Raw genomic sequence first — 16,669 nt, forward strand, 5'->3', positions numbered from 1 at the left:
CCTGAATCAAAACAGAAGCTTAATGCTCAACAGTAACCAAGAAAAACAACAGATCTTAACCAAGAAATCTAGTGACATAGAAGTTGAGTGGGTGGTTGCGCATTAGGTCAAGCAAAAAGTTGGTTTTTATAATTAGCCGGAAGAAGTCCTTCCCTGAGAATTCCCAGATCCTATGTCCTTCCCTGAAAATCTAAACTTTTATTCCTTATATATCTTCTATGACATAAAACATTAATTTTCTTTGAAAAATAAATATATAATATTTTATATAAAATAATTTTTTTATAGCAAGTGAAAAAAGAAGCTCGTGCAAGTTGGAAACAGGCTAACGAGAGAGATAGAATGGAGGTGAAACATTTCACAAACATATGGAAGATGGCAATGCCAGTACTTTCAGAACTGAAGTATGGTAGGTGGATTAGCGGCCAAATGGTTGGGATAATAGAATAGAAATATCAGATATGGCAAGCTTTACTAAGCAAGGTGTCCTGCAAATTTCTCTTCAAACATAGTCTATAAACACTTAATTTGACAGAAGTAGCAAGACATTTTCCGTTTATTTTTCTCAAAAATTAAACTCTTTCAAAGTTCCAAGAAACAACCTTCAATGGGTACTAAATGCCAGTGCAAGCTAGCAACACAACTTCTTGAATTAGTCTAGCCGATCAGTCTAATACGAAGTCAATATTATGTTGACAAGGTTTATTTAAATTGCCAAAATGGAATATATAGCACAGCAATCATGTTCCATTTCTTTCTTCAGGACCAGCAATTTGTTTACGTAAACCAGCAGAAAGACTGTTCAACATTTTCCTTTCTATCTTGTTTCTTCAATAACTTAAACATGCATGGTAATCAATTACATGAGTAGTTCAATAACCTCAAAAGGTTTAACGTTAAATATTCCAATGAGGTTTATTTTATTAAAATTAAAAAAATATATATTGAAATTTTATTTAAACTTTTAAATTACAAATTAAAAAATACTTGATTTTATATATAGGAAAAAAATAGTTGTTAGAGATATTAAATACATATTATCCTTAATTGAGAGAAAATAGAAAAAATAGTTGAAAATTAATAACATTGTGGGAATAAGAAGTGATAAAAAATTGAAATTAATTAGACACATAATCTGAGAAGTGAAAGAATATGTTATATTATTAATTATTTTAACTTTTACATATCTTTAATGAGAAATGAGATAAATAGTTGATAATTAATAAGAATGCGAGAGGTGAGAGAAAATAGATATTTGCTAGTCACTTAATTTAGGAAGTGAAAGAATATGCAGATATTTTATTGATTATTTTAATTTTTTATACTTTTAATATAATTAATTACATTATTATAAAATTATGAGTCCATGAAGAATTGGGACCTAAAGTAAGGGTTTGGTGACTTTATGGTAAACCCGCCTTGATCAATCATTCACATATATATTTTCATAATTTAATTTCTATGCAAATTTACATTTACATTTACATTTATAAAAGATAAAAGGAAAAGTCAAGAGAAAAGAAAATGAAGGAAAATTAATTACCTTGTTTAGATAAAAGAAAAGATCCACTAAGACTATCATATTCCAAAAATCACTAATTCTTTAAGCAAATGAAAGACGCCAGTGTGCAAGAAAGTGAAGGGCCTCTGCTCTGCTCTCTGCAATTGGCCCAAGTACACATATTATTATGCTGGTGGTGATTCGCATCTTTTATCTTTCCTTTTGTGGAAGGAACAGATCTGTAGAAGAAGAAACCGCTCCTGCTTCTCTTTTATATGTTTATCATTTATCAACCTGCATTTCCTTCCTTTCTATATTTGATTCAGCACCATGGTTTCAACGGAGATCTCCCTGTATCTAAATACTCGTATATCTTATCAAATTATAGTTCTCTTTGTTTAGGTGCTCCTTGCAGAGTTATAACTCAATTAATTTTGCAGAAATAGTCACTAGGGACAAATAGAGAGACGAAAGGAAATTTTTGTGTTCATTTTCCATCCCATGGAACTCAACAATAACAAATGATTAAGTATACAAAACACACTGGATTCTGAAAACTAGTGAAAAGAAAAGGGATAACGCCAAATGCTAAACTGTCTGTAACTTATTCGTATTTCTTCAGGAAAGACTTTAGAAAGACATACTGCGAGTTTACCGGAAAAATGATATCTCACCGCAAATTTGATAGCAAAAGATGGAGATATGTCTGGTAGCTACCTGGGGATGGGATTTAATAAATTTAATTCTGAATCCACATTCAAAAGGGAGATTTCAGGTGAGTTGCTTGATGTTGTCATGTTGCTTAGCACTCTTTGAGTTCTTCCGTGAGCCATCTCTATAGCCATGCATTCCTTCAGTTCTGTTAATACAAGACTCATGTCAGGCCTTTGAATTGAAGCTGGTTGTGCACATGACATGGCTATGTCCACCACTTTCCAGGCAGCATTGACATCGAATTCACCTTGCAACCTAGGATCAATAATGTTTCGAATGTCGCCCTTTTCCACTATTGGACTCAGCCATTGAAGTATGTGAACACCGCAGTCGGGGATCCTTATTATTGCAGGCTGCCCTGTGATTAGCTCAAATAGAATAATCCCAAAGCTGTAAACATCGCTTTTCTTGTTTAGGTTCCCTGAACAATGAAATCTATATGGAAAACACAAATGGTTTCTGTCAGTGGGAATTTTGTAAAAATTAGATGAATGAAACAAGCATAAAAGTCTTTTAATGTTACTTTTATCAATTCTTTCAATATCGTTTTTGCTTATCCAATGATGCTGAGAAGTTAAATTGTTAGGGATTATTTGGATGAGCCTAGTCCCAGAGCCTTTAGAGATGGAAGATCAGATGACGCATCCAAAGCATAACACTTGGGATTTGAAAGTTAACATGATACAATCTATGAGGCTAAGATAACATTTAGCCAACAGGAAATGTTACTAGGTTTAGACAGCAATTATGTGAGAATTCTCATCATGATTTAGGCAGCAGATCAGTTATAATTAAAGATTTAAGAAATTAAACAAATTCAGATAAATTTCATCAAGTTTTAGAGAATTACTCAGGATCAAGATATCCGGGTGTGCCAGCAGGGCAAGTTGATATGTGAGACTCATTTTCTGTTAAGAAAATTTTAGACAACCCAAAATCAGCTATCTTGGCTTGCATGCTTTCAGTCAATAAGATGTTGGCAGATTTCAAATCTCTATGAACTATGGGCGGCTTGCAACCATTATGTAGATACTCCAAACCTGCAACTCTAGAAAGTCATTAGTTAAGATCTGTTTTAAGAGGAGAAAAGGAATTTACAAATCAAAGAAATTAAAAAAAGTTATTGTCGAGGGTTTGAACCATATGCAGCGTCTATCGCAATTTGAAGTCTTTTTTTCCATTTTAAAACATTTCTGTTTGTGTCTGCATGCAAAAAACACATTAAAATTATCAAATGGAATGGACAATAGGCTTGCAACTTTGCAAAACAAGTACATAGATTAAACACAATTGTTCTTTTAAAACAAACAAATTTTAAAGATAATATTGTTCATACCTGATAAGTGCTGTCTCAAGTTTCCATTTGCCATGTACTCATAAATCAGCGCCATCTTGCCATTCTCATCACAGTAACCAACGAGAGATACAAGATTTCTATGATGAACAATCATTAAAAGTTGTACCTGCAATATTTTAAAATGGTGCTTTGTCATATCCGAATGAATATAGTGTCATAATCATATATCATATAGTGATGTTAGTTTCAACATAGGATAAAACTTTTGGCTGCATTAAAATCTGACCTCTGCTGAAAATTCTTTAAAACCTTGCTTTGATGATTGCGAAAGTAATTTGACCGCAACTGGAGTTTCATCATTCAGAGTACCAAGATAAACTTTACCAAATCCTCCCTCTCCAACAATAGTAGTGAAGTTACCAGTAATTTTAACGATCTGAGAGTAAGTAAAGGGTTGATTCTTTGATTTAAATGACCCTTCCTTGGATGACTTGATCAGAGGCTCTACAACAACAGTGAAGTTATCATTTGTGTTATTCTTGTTGTATTAGAATAACTTGTTTTTAGACAATTGTAGGGAAATTGGATGGCCCAGAGATGACCTTTAGTAATAAATGATTATACAATTCCTATGTGAATAGGAGGAGTTAGTAGTCCTGGTTTATTGGAGAAAATTTGTATTTACAAGAGATCGGCACTCATAGTCTGTAATTGAAATTCTCTTACAAAATACCTACCCAAAAGCCCTGCATATAGTGGTGGATAAGAAAGATGGATTTCTAGTCTTAATGAGAGGTGTTAGTAACTTTTATGGGTGTGTGTTCCTACCACTCCAATGCCAGAAAGCCTAAAACAACAAATTGCTAACAGCGTGTCCACACCATTTAAGCATGGGTGTCGACACCTGCTGGTTTAAAAATAAATGGCTTGAATTCAAACCACATACAACACACATGCAGTATGTCTACAGTTATCAGGTCCAGTATATGCTCTAAACTTAAGAAATAAACAGCATCTCAAGCGGCGACGTTATCATGTAGTGATAATCTCGACACTGATAAACAGGGCCAGCTGAAAACCAGAGGAATTAATAAACTTGACTAATTTTGATGCAAAAACAAAAACTATATATGAAAGAAAGAAAGTACCTCGTTGTCTTCTCCTTCTAATTATGCAAAATACAATTAGAATGCTCAAGAAGATGAGGACCAAAACAGTCACAATGGATGCAACAACTGGAACAACAAACTTCTTCTTTTCTTTATCATGACATGGATCCATTTGGCTTAGATCTGGATTTTCGGGCAAACTGGCATTGAACAGAATAGACAAATCTCAAAGTGCATCAATTGAAATATGACAGATTATTGCATGTAGAATCAAAATTTGTTTGGAAACTTGTAACATGATTGCAATCAGTATATAACAATTGATTGCTAACCTGACATAATGATTTCTGCTATAATATACTTGACAAATTCATCCGAAAAAGATTTTATCATATTGTCAAAGGAAAAGCAGTCTCAAAGCAACATGGGAGTCAAACGAAAAGGGAAATAAATTTTAAGTTACAGTGAGATGAGTGTGAATCGTTATAGCGTGTAAAGTCTATAGAAGATTACAAACCTCAAAACCAGTGATCCATTATCAGACTTGTCCTTGAGAGATTGGGGAACTGAACCTGTGAGCTTGTTTCCAGATAAATTTCTACACAGAAAGTGATATATAAATCTTTGGTTTTCATAGCTGAGTACTGCGACCTTATGAACGTGCATTATAAAAAATTAGGTAAACTTTTATATCGTAGCTGAAAAATTAGAATCCTGTAATTAGTATGCGCAACTTACAGGACTTTCAAATTTGGCAGTTGCGCTAAAACTTCTGGCACTGGCCCTTCTAATTCATTGTTTGATAAGTCACTGAAAACGAAAAATTAATTGAGTAAACATTTTGAGTGAAAATTCCATAAAGTCATAAAAGAAAGTAATAATCTGTCTTGTCATAGATAGGATTGCATATGCTCGAAAAGCAGAATCTGCAGCTTTGTAACTATTGTGTAGTAGTTGCAAAAAAGAGCTGCTCAATTGAAGGATCATGCTGATACTGCTGAAAAGGGGATATTTGGACAAATATTTTCTAGGAGTCACTTCTTCTCTATAACAACTTTAAAAGCTAGAACGTTAATACTCACACGGACTCTATTGCCTGCAGATCAGAGAATGATAAAGAAATCGCCCCTGTTAATTTACTTGAACTCAGGTTCCTGCAAGGAATTTATCAATAAGGAGAATTATATTGCAGTGATCATAAATATATAATGTATTGCATTCTAATGCATGACTCCCACTAAGAATTTTTATTTGAAAAATGTTGTTGGAATGGATGTCCAACACATCTTTGGATGACTTGAAACTGCACACTCACAGTGAGATGATCCTTGGAGTATCGTTGAACCTGCAGGTTAAACCACTCCAGGTATATTCTTTGGGGAGGCATGGATCTCCTTGCCAATCATCTTTGTTTATGTTGTATGTTTGCTTGATGGCCATGATAGCATCACCTAGATGGTTTATTTGAAAGAAAATGATTGAGAATTGAATTTAGCTAACAGGTAGCAACCATATGAACTTATCAAAAAACAGTAGCAACCACATGAAAATAACAAAGAACCAACATTTCCAAATTTGCAGTTCTTTTTCGGATGTAAAATTAGTTTACTTTATCTAGGACCATTTGCAGGAACATTCTCGACTGACTAGCTGTTATCATGTTGTGGTTTGTAGGCCATAGCAATTCAATACGGATGTGTTAATAACTGATTTCCATGTCATAACACCTTTTCTCTGCATTTTTATTCTGGCAACACTACACTACTGCCCTCTAAACACCACATGGCATTCTCGAGGGGATACAGTGGGAGCAATGGGCTAAAACGGAAATAACTAAACACCCGCAAATCTTGGTCATGCCACACATGACATAACTATATAAGAAGCAGTGACTCAATCCGATTCAGACATCAGAAGCTCATTAAAGAACATGTGACCCTAACTCCAAATGGTTAACGTGGGTCCCTAGTCAATCCGTTCAATGATAGCTCTCTATTGCTGCTATGAACTTATACCTTAGTAAAAATACATTATCTTCACCTCCTACTATAACAGCTAATTGCTATCGACCGTTGATATTGCTTCTTAATTCCTGTTTCTTTCCTAAGCCCAATAAATGAAATAAACAAAAACTAATGAAGCAGTACCGTCTGATGGGTCAGTTGGTGAATATTGAAGTGTAAGAACTCGGTAAAACTCCATGGCATTGAGTATGGGGGGAAGGTCGGATTCCTCTGTTGCATCAATCGTAAAGTTGATAACTCCTTGAACTGGAAAAATCTGGGAGCTTATTGATAATGGCGTTAAATACTCAAGAGTAATCGGTCCAATCTTGAAATCATTTAAAGTGATGATGAATTCTCTAAGTCGATCTTGCCCCGCAGTCTCGACAATCTCAGCAAAGTGAAAGCAGAAAAGATGGAAACTAGAGGGGAAACCAGATGAATCGTAAGAATAATGTAGGGATCTGGAGCCATTGACTGGCTGGACAGCAGTTCTCAAGACCTCAACCGGTACTTTGTATAAATCATTACCGTGGCTGTCGATATTCGATGAGGTTTTAATTGGAACAGAACTCGGAAATGGGCCAGATTCCCAGATGCGGTCATAACCATCATCCCTGTACCTATTGGGAGAGACATTTGGATGAGTAGAAATAATATAACGCAAATTGATAATTTTGACCCTACAATAAGAGAAAACATTAAACCAGCATGGGCTATATGCAACCTCTCATGAACAATTATATAATGGTAACTATTATTATTTTTCAGAATGTAAAATAAAAAATCCACAAATTAGTTAATGGCGGACTCAGAGGAATACATAAATTAAGCACAACATATAATTCACCAACAATGTTACAATTGGCCTGAGGTGAAATGAAAAATGAGAAGGTGTGTCAGGGGAGAATGTGGGATGGGATTCAATGTCTAGAATTAGCTAGGACTAAAGTTGCATGGTGGGTGAAGGTCAAATGGCTCGAGAAATGTGGGAGTTTCGAGGACATTGTTAGTAACCCTTCACTGTTCACCTAGCAACAAAGAAGCTAGAAAATGAGAGGAATTGCTACATGCACAGCACTTTCGGCAGGAACATTATTCAATGTAGACGGTGTTGTAAGAGGTTCACTGCATCCTGCAAGGGTTGGTGGAGTTTTGAAAGACTCAGATGGTGTAACTAAGGCTATGTTTTCTAAGCCAGTGGGGGTCACAGATGCGATTAGTGCAGAGCTAGTGGCAATAAAGGAGGCACTGAAAATCTTTGTGAGTTCTAAATGAAGAGGCTTGTACAAGTTTGAAATTGAAAGTGATTCAAGTAATGCAGTGATTTGGAGTGGAAATCCTGAAAAGTCTCCTTGAAGAATGCGGAAGATCATCTTTGGTATTGAAGGATTAAAAACGCAAATAGAGATTTAGGAGGTCAAAAATGTGCTTAGAGCAACTAATGAAACAACAGATGAACTTGCTAAGGGGGGAGTGGAAAGGAGTGAAGGATTCCTATGGGTGGCTGATTAGAGTAAGTAGCATTGCTTTGGTTTTTGTGGGGAATAGGGGTTTCTCATTTTTCCTATTTTGTTTTTGCTACTGTTCTTTTAATGCAACTTTTTCCTGTTTAGAGTTTTTGCATGAAGGTGATGACTGTGTACGTGTGATCCTCAATTTTGGTAAGGGTTCTTTGTCTGGTCTTGGAAAATTAAAGAAGCTTGAAAAGAAAAAAAAAAGAAAGAAAAGAGGAAGAAGAAAAATGGAAAAAAAATTAATTAGAAGAAAGAGAAAAAAAAATGAGAGACACTGAAAATGATATGTAATAAGGTGGTATTCATATTTGGGTTTTCAAGGTCATCTGAAATGGCCTTGTGATTATAGTGTTTTTGTTCTTATCCTTTTCAATGATTGGGGTCTCTCAAGTTTTTCAGGTGCTCGGGTATGTTTGGGTACTTGGGAGGGTTAATTTTTTGTAAGTCTTGGATTTTCCCTTCCTTTACTCTTGAGGTTTGGAGTTTATGTGGAAGGTTTTGTTGTGGTTCTCCTTCGACTTGCTGTGGTGTTGAGGAATGATGGTGGGGAGAGGGAGGGTGGGGGTTATGGGAGAGCTTGTTCTCTACTTTTTGGATTTTTTTTTTTTGTTCGTAGTGATGGAGTTGTTTCTTTTGATAGAGGTTGTTTTTGGCTCTTTTAGGATTTTGGTGGTAAGTTGTGAGGATTTCTCTTCGATTAAGTGTAATACCCCTCACAAAAAAATAAATAAATAAATAAATAAAAGACTCTTTAAAAATAGAATAGATATATTTTAATTTGTGTCAAATTACGTTATCACGTTTAAAAAAAATCAATCAGTCTTACTTTATCGTATTTTAAAAAAATAAAATAAATAAATAATAATCAATTAATCTTATCAAGTTTTAAAATAAAAATAATCAATTCTATCTTAACACATTTAAAAGAAAAGGTAAAAAACTCACGTCAGTTTATTTTATCAGAATCAAATGATAGGCAGTCAGAAGAGCTTAACATCAAAAAAGAAAAAAGACAGAGGAAAGGGAAAAATATTCAAGGGATTTCTGATTAATGTATGTTTAGGGTTGTATTTTTATAATTTGGGTACAAAAGCCCTAAATTATTTATATTTTTAAAATTTTATTCAAATCTGGTACTTTTTCAATGACTTTCCGGTGGCATGATGAGTACCAATGGAAAGGTCTTGAAAAGATCTTTCCAATGGTTTTTGTAGTATCTCGTTTGGTTTTGTCGTTTGGAAGATACGAATTTTTAAATTTAATTGGAAATTTAGTTTTCAACAGTTTTAACAACCCAAATTTGGGTCACCGAAACTCCATATTCCGGTAACATTTTTGGTCGTTTCTTTGAAGGCTTTTGTAGTATAAAATGAGATGTTTAATTTGGCATCAATGGTTAGATTAGGGGCTTCCTGTGTTGAGAGAATTAAAGTCTTAAAATAAACTCATTGATACTGAAAATTCAAAAATCTGGATATTTTTGTGATGATTTTTAGAATTTTGACTTTTGAAATTTGAGAATTTTTTGTTCTTTTTAATCGAAACAAAATCTGGTGTTGTGGTATGAAATGAATACTTCAAATTGACGTGAATTTTATCACTGAAAATAATTCAGGTTAAGAGTTATAAGAGCTCAAAGTAACCAAATGGCCATTTGGATTTGAAAATTTTCAGAAAATAGATAATTCATTTTAATTTTTTTAAAATTTGATTTTAATTAATATGTGATAAATTCTGCTGTAAACTTCATAAATATTGAAAATTTTTATTTCTAATATACTTTTATGTCTAAAAATATATATAATTATATTTTATAAACTTATTTCTTAAGTTAGTAAATTTTATAAAATATCAAAAATTAACGAAAAATTTTAAACATGATTCTTATATGAAATTAAATTATATTTCTATCAAAAATTAAAATCTTTACTAATGTTATGATTTAAGTTTAATTCTCAATTTTATTTGATTTTTATTAACTCACAAAATAATAATAATAATAATAATAATAATAATAATAATAATATTGCCTATTTAATTGAAAATATATATTTTTTAAATTGCAATACAAGTTACTGTACACCCTAAGTGCTTAGGATGGTGAACGGAAGTCGCCTTGTAGGATTCGTTTGCAAATTCAATTCTAATATTTGTATATATATTTCTTGAAATATTGGCAACTGTGAGGAATTTTCTGATTTGCTACTTGAAAGTGAAATTAACAAGTCAGGTAAGTGACTGATATTTTTTCGGTGTTTTCACACCCTAAAAATTAGTCCCAATGTGGATTTAAATTTCATATATTATGTACAATATGTTTTGTCTTATGGTTTGTAAAAATTGAGTTGAACATCCAAAATATATATATGATTTTTGTATGATGAAATTTGGAATGTGAAATTTTTGTGAAATATGATTTCTGATTTTAAAATATAAATATGATTTTTGTCTAACATATGCATATATGATTATCTTAGTGATTACATATGCAAATACTTAATTTGAAATAAATATACTTTTGATGTGCACGATATGTATTTTGTGAAACTGAATATTACCGTTTTGTGAATTTGGGTAATCTTAAAATATACGTTTTTGTTTTGTCTCCTAGTATGGTTATGCTCTAACCTTGCTAATGGGGGTTAAATGTTGACCATGTTGACATGAATTCTGTGATTAGAGATTGATCTCCCAACCTCACCACCGGTTACAGAATAGTTGTGTTTGTGATATCTGTTCAGTGCAGCCAATGGTTGCTTTTGATATATTTCTGACCCATGCCATTGGAGTTAATTGTGGATTTATTTCTTATCTATGCCAATGGAGTTAATTATGGATTTATTTTTGACCTATACCAAAGGGGTTAAGTGTGATCGTAGCATGTTACAAAAGATCACTAAAATTTAAAATATTTGTAAAATATGTTTGTTCTATTATTTGAAAGTGGGAATTTTAAAGTATATGATTCTAAATAAGATTACCCAATATTTTATTTTGATATTTATATTAATAACATTTTGACCTAAATGTTTTAAGCATACTTAATTCGGTTGAAGGGATGTTAATTATTTGCTGAATAGTTGGACTCACTCTTTTCTTCAAATTTTTTTCAGGTTGTGATTTGGTCAACCACACCGAAATTTCGGGGAGTGATGTTTAATCTAGTAGCATTTAAATTGTCTAGGATTTATTTCAATATTATGAACATTGAACTATCTTAATTAGTATTCAGACTTTTATCTTGACATAGTAGCTTTATGGTTTTGTAGACTTAATTATGAATATTGTCGAATTATGATCTTTTGAATTTCTACCGACAGATTTAGTTTTATGAATCACTATATTCCTCAAGTATTTTAGTCTCTTTTAGATAGTGTTATAAGGTATATGTATTAAAGCCTTACATGTCTGTAAGATTACACCTTATTAGTATGTGGCGTCTGTCAGGCCTCGGGTCTAGGGCGGGACATTAAGAATATGTTATAAATATGTTCTTTAAAGATTTTCTTTGCGATTATGAGTCATGTGTCCTTTGTGTGTGTGTATATATATATATTTATCTTCACCTACTTTTACATTTAAAAAAAAGAAAAAAGGAATAAGAAAAGGAATGTAAAAAAAAAAAGCCAAAAACAAAACAATAACGATAAAATTCAATTTTATCATTAGTGAGGTTTTTTGGACTCCTATGTTTTTGTTTGGTATCTTGGGAGGGTTTGTTTTTCTTTCATGTGGTATTGTTGCATGAGAGGTTGTTTTAGATTTGAGATGTGTTGGTGGACTGTGTTCTTCGACTGGTCTGCCTTCTCCATTCTGGATTCTGTTTTAAGGTTATTGAGGGGACAGGGGGAGAAGAATGGGGTGTAGCATGATTTTTTTGAAGGCTGGTTGTCGAATGGGGGGTCTGCTCCTGGCTCTATTTCAGGTGGGTTTTGATTTGTTGAGGGGGAAAGGGAAGTTTAGTGGGAGGATTTGGTCTTGGAGATCATTGGAGGAGGGTGATGGCTATATTCTTTATGATGGTATGGTGGCTGTGTGGTCTGCCTTTTTTGTGTGGTTTGGTTTCTGGTTTTCTTATTGTTTTTTTCCTTGGGTGGGATGCTCTTGGATGGAGCAGAAAGGGGGTGTTTTAAGGAGGTAGTGGGGGTTTCAATTCTGTCTTCTGAAGTTAGGTGGAGCAGGGTGGTTTGGCTCTGCTGGAGGTGATTAGCTTTGATGATATATTGCTAGGGAGCTTGTCGAATGATTAGGGGGAAGTGTGCTTTCTTTGTTTGATGTTCTGCTCTGATGACCTTGGCCTTGTTGCTTGTTTAGTTTTGGCTTGGTGTGTTACTGGTGCAGAAGGGTGCTCGAAGTTTCGCATTTTGGCAATGTCTTTTGGTTCTTCTGTAGGCTCTGGGATTTTTTGCTCGACTGGAATCCTTTTTTTGGGTTGTAACTAGTTTTTTATGGTTTAAGTTCTTTTTGTTCATGTTTCCTTTTAGTAGTTTTTTGTTCTTGGTAGCTCCTAGCAAGTTTATGATTGTACCGAACTATTAGGATAGGATGACTGATGTTTTTGTGAAGGATCAAAGGTCATGCTTTTGACCTTGTGATTGATCCATGCAGGCTTTAGGTTTTTGTGTAGTGATTTTTTATAATTGTACACTGATCTTACCCATACTATGATTTACATGCCACTAAAATCTTTTGTTAATCAAACAAAAGACTTGATCAGGCAACAGGCATTAACTGAGGATGGAGGAATAAAAACTACTTTTCAAAAAAAAAAAACGACAACAACAACATTACAATTTATAACAAGTGATAACATAACAATAGTGTTACCTGAAAGAGTCATTACTAGAGATGCCCAGGTCAATATCCCAAATAGATTGCAGTGCTCTAGAGTTGGTGGTATTATAAGCTGAGTTATTTGAAAGCCGTAATTCCAATGCCGAAATGAAAGGAATTCCTAAACCGGTGTTTGCAAGACATACATATTCAGTATCAGCTGTGAAGAAGTGAATAATTTCGTAGAAGCTCAGGGACCTTTTGGTTTGCAATCTCACGGTATTCCAGTAATTAACCCCCACATATAGGTCGAATTCTGGTGTAGCATTTTTTCCATCATAATTCCCATATAAAAAGGAAGCTCTAATAAGGTAGCTGTTATTTCTGCCTTGCTCAGGTTTCAGAGGGTAACAGTTCTTTTTTCCATCCGGAAAACTTCTCAGGTTCCTATACTCCTTCCAATATTTTGTAACGCGGACACTGACACTGGGTAATATGTCATGGGCTTCACCAGTTTTAATGAAATCTTTATCGGACTTGTAGAATATACCAGTTTCATCGTTAACGTAGTCTTCCTCCACTCCGCAATCGATGCTTATGAAACCTTATCATCATTTAGTGCACATAAGCAATTAGTGTTTGGAGTTACCAAAATAATATTCGTATATAGATAACATCCACAAATATCATAAGACTTTGTTGTACATATATTTCAATCATAAATAATAGTATACTATCTTCTACATTTTTCTTTTTACGGTATTATAAATTAAACAGTCGTATTAGAAATTCAATGTTTGATAATAATATAAAGCAACCTAGACAAAAAAAATTCATTTGAAAATTATACAAATAAATTATAAAAATTATTCAAAAGAATCAATCTTAATAATTTACTTAAAAGAATTTACTACTATAATTATAAATAATTTAATGATGACAATAATCTCAATTTATAGATAAACTTAACAACAAATAAAAATTAACATATATAATAGCAAAAATCTCAATGGTAAGCAATCGCCTAAAAAATATTAAGAGCTATCAACAAACAATTCAATGGAAAAGCAATTCTCTAAAATTAATCACAAAAATTAAATACAAAATAAACAATTCAACTAGAAAGCAATCTCCGAATAAAAAACTTAAATTGTTCATAAAAATCTAAGCAAAGAAAAAAACACTACTAATTTGTAGGAAAACAATCAAGTAATCCCTAAATAAATAAGTAATAACTAACCTTAGGTATTTAATCAAATTGCTTTCAACAAAAAATAGTTACGACAGTAAATTCTAAATCAAAATCATCAAGTATAAATTATTAAATAAAGAAAAATTTAAAGTTGAAAATGTTAAAAATAAAATAAGTAAATAAACCAATCTTACCAATTATCATGACATGAAAATTGAGTTACAGACTAAAAGTTTTCTACATAAAGAATGCTGGCAAGCAAAAGAGTGTAAAAAAAATGATTTTTTTTTTGTTTCTAAAGTAGTTGGTAAAAAAGAAAAGAGAGCAAGTGATGGCTGTGAGGTTTTGGAGAGGTGGGGTTTGAAAATAATTCTATTGCAATTGTTTTTTTTTTTGGAAAATGCAATTGGTTTTATTTTAATCTTATTAAAATTAGTTGTTGACTAATTGTTGTGAGATATTTCACTAAACAACAAATTATTATAAGGGTAAAATTATAAATTTCAAAAAAAATATATTAGAAAAATTTTAAAATTTTTGTAGAGGCGAAATTATAAAATGTCTAAAACTCAAAGGCAAGTTAAAAAAATTTAAAAATTATTGGAATGACAAAATTATAAAATTTTTACAAAATAAAAATAAAGTATAAAAATTTAAAAATTGTTGGGAGTGCAGGAGCCCCTACTAGCCCCCCCTCTCCTCTGCCTCTGAGTTGTGGTTCAATCCCTGTGATACCAATAACTTTGTCTTAATTTTAAAATTTCTACACCAGCAGAAAATTTAAATTTTCGAGATACTTTCTATTATGCATAGTATTATTAATATTACAAACTAGTGGGGATTGTTGAATAGTTTGTAATATTTAAAAGTCTCAAATTAAAAGATAATTATTCATAATGTTACTGTTTAAGCTTGTTGTATCCCGAAAAATCATTGTCTGTAAATCTCCATAATAGATAACAACTCTTTAAAAATAATGTAGTATAGCACTCCTCAAGCTTTTCTCCTTTTTTTCTTATACTGATTTTTTAACATAAAGAGTTGGGTGGGTAATAGGTACTAATAACATTTGTGGTGGGTCCATACTTCTAACTCAAAAAAACATGCTTATTAAATTTAGGATAACTCTACTTATAAATTGAAACCAATCTCATTTTTCATTGATACCAGATCAGTGACATGTGGCTCTTGTAAGAGGTTGCTGTAGAATAGTCACCGGCACTGTTAAATGTTATGCAATATATATTTAAGATATTGTGGGAAGACAGAGTTTGGTACTTTGGATGGTTGGAGTACTTGAATATTTATAATATTTTAGTGAAAATAATTGTAAATTATATGAATAATATAAGACATTAAAAATAAAAATTGTTGCAATGAGAATTTATTTTAATATTTAATTAATCGATTTTAAGTTCATACCTTTTGCAAGGAAATATAAAATTAATTACCAATTATCCATTAATATCCATGGATGGAAAAAAAATCCTCTTTCTTATGTGTCAGTTGAAATCAAACAAATTAGGTGTTCAAATTTATGATTTGACAAATTATAAAGTTAATGTGAATACTAAATCAACAATATTAATTATCAATCAAACTGATCGTACATAGCTTAGCTTCAAATCAATTAATCCTTCTGAAAAGAAAGTTACAAATTGAAATCCACATTCCTAATAATATTCAAGAATAACAAGAAGGGAAATAAAGGAAGAACTTGGTGGCTAGCTCTACTCCAAAATATTTTGTTAAAGGAAGTAAAGTCCGGTTCCTTGAATTAATGTAGTTGTGCTGCTCGAACATTGCTCAGTGTCGCATTAGACTTAGATTATATTAAAAGCAAGCTTGATCTATTAAACTTTATAAACATGAAGATTAATCCCTACGAAAACAAGAATACCTTGGTTGACAGCAAGTGAATTAAGTTGAAGAAGATTTACACATGCACTTACCCGGATGATTACTTTTAGTAGCCAACTGTCGTCTTCCAAAGTCTTGTTTGGTGGCCTCAGTTAGTGTTGGAGTATCCCAAGAAGACGTAATCCCGAAAACCAAAATGAAGAGTGGTAGTAGATTATTGAGCACAATAAACATTTTGTGTCTACCCACCATGCTCCTCTAATTTCCTAAAGGATTATGGTTAGAGTTGTTTAGATCCAGATGCTCAATTGCCAAATTATATACAGTTACTAGTCAAGATTATTTTGCACTTAACACGACGACTTTTACGGTATTGGGAGTAAGGAGAACGCCACACACTTTTCTTTGGGGTTTTGGTAATCTGGCTAATTCATAGATAACGGCGTTGTCACGCTTCATTTTGGACTACTTCTCTTTGCATAATTATATGCCTTCAATTTCTTATGCCTTTCCTTCCATTGTTCATCAAGGTCCACGTGTTTGAACTAAGCTTAAAGAAAGCTACGTACCCAGTTCGCACTTCCATTCTTTCCAGATAAATGCTGCAAGCTAGAAAAGTAAAATCGACCCGAGTACTCTCAGCCAATGAGAAACTTGAACCTAAATTTGGGTTTTGACTGAAAGACTCGCCCTGAACTTGGCC

At 32.7% G+C, this 16,669-nt stretch overlaps 1 protein-coding gene across 1 annotated transcript; it reads right to left on the reverse strand.

Moving 5' to 3' along the window:
* Nucleotides 2,049–16,237, reverse strand: LOC18596053 (probable LRR receptor-like serine/threonine-protein kinase At1g05700). The gene is made up of 13 exons (XM_018123839.1): nt 16,059–16,237; nt 12,969–13,518; nt 6,769–7,247; nt 5,937–6,072; nt 5,704–5,775; nt 5,360–5,431; nt 5,139–5,219; nt 4,661–4,821; nt 3,799–4,016; nt 3,552–3,678; nt 3,356–3,418; nt 3,066–3,255; nt 2,049–2,650 (listed from the first exon to the last, which is right to left on the reverse strand). Exons 1-13 carry the CDS (start codon nt 16,216–16,218, stop codon nt 2,215–2,217), a joined length of 2,745 nt encoding a protein of 914 aa, XP_017979328.1. The 5' UTR covers nt 16,219–16,237; the 3' UTR covers nt 2,049–2,214.

The sequence above is a fragment of the Theobroma cacao genome, chromosome 6, assembly GCF_000208745.1.
Source record: "Theobroma cacao cultivar B97-61/B2 chromosome 6, Criollo_cocoa_genome_V2, whole genome shotgun sequence".
NCBI classification, from domain to species: Eukaryota; Viridiplantae; Streptophyta; class Magnoliopsida; order Malvales; family Malvaceae; genus Theobroma; species Theobroma cacao.

Excerpts from the sequence above, each read along its gene's own strand:
- LOC18596053 (XM_018123839.1), bottom strand. The coding sequence starts at position 16,218 with ATGGTGGGTAGACACAAAATGTTTATTGTGCTCAATAATCTACTACCA. Across the intron at positions 7,248-12,968 it reads TCTAGTAATGACTCTTTCAG|GTACAGGGATGATGGTTATG; the intron begins GTAACACTATTG and ends CTCTCCCAATAG. Across the intron at positions 4,822-5,138 it reads AATGGATCACTGGTTTTGAG|TTTGCCCGAAAATCCAGATC; the intron begins GTTTGTAATCTT and ends GTTCAATGCCAG.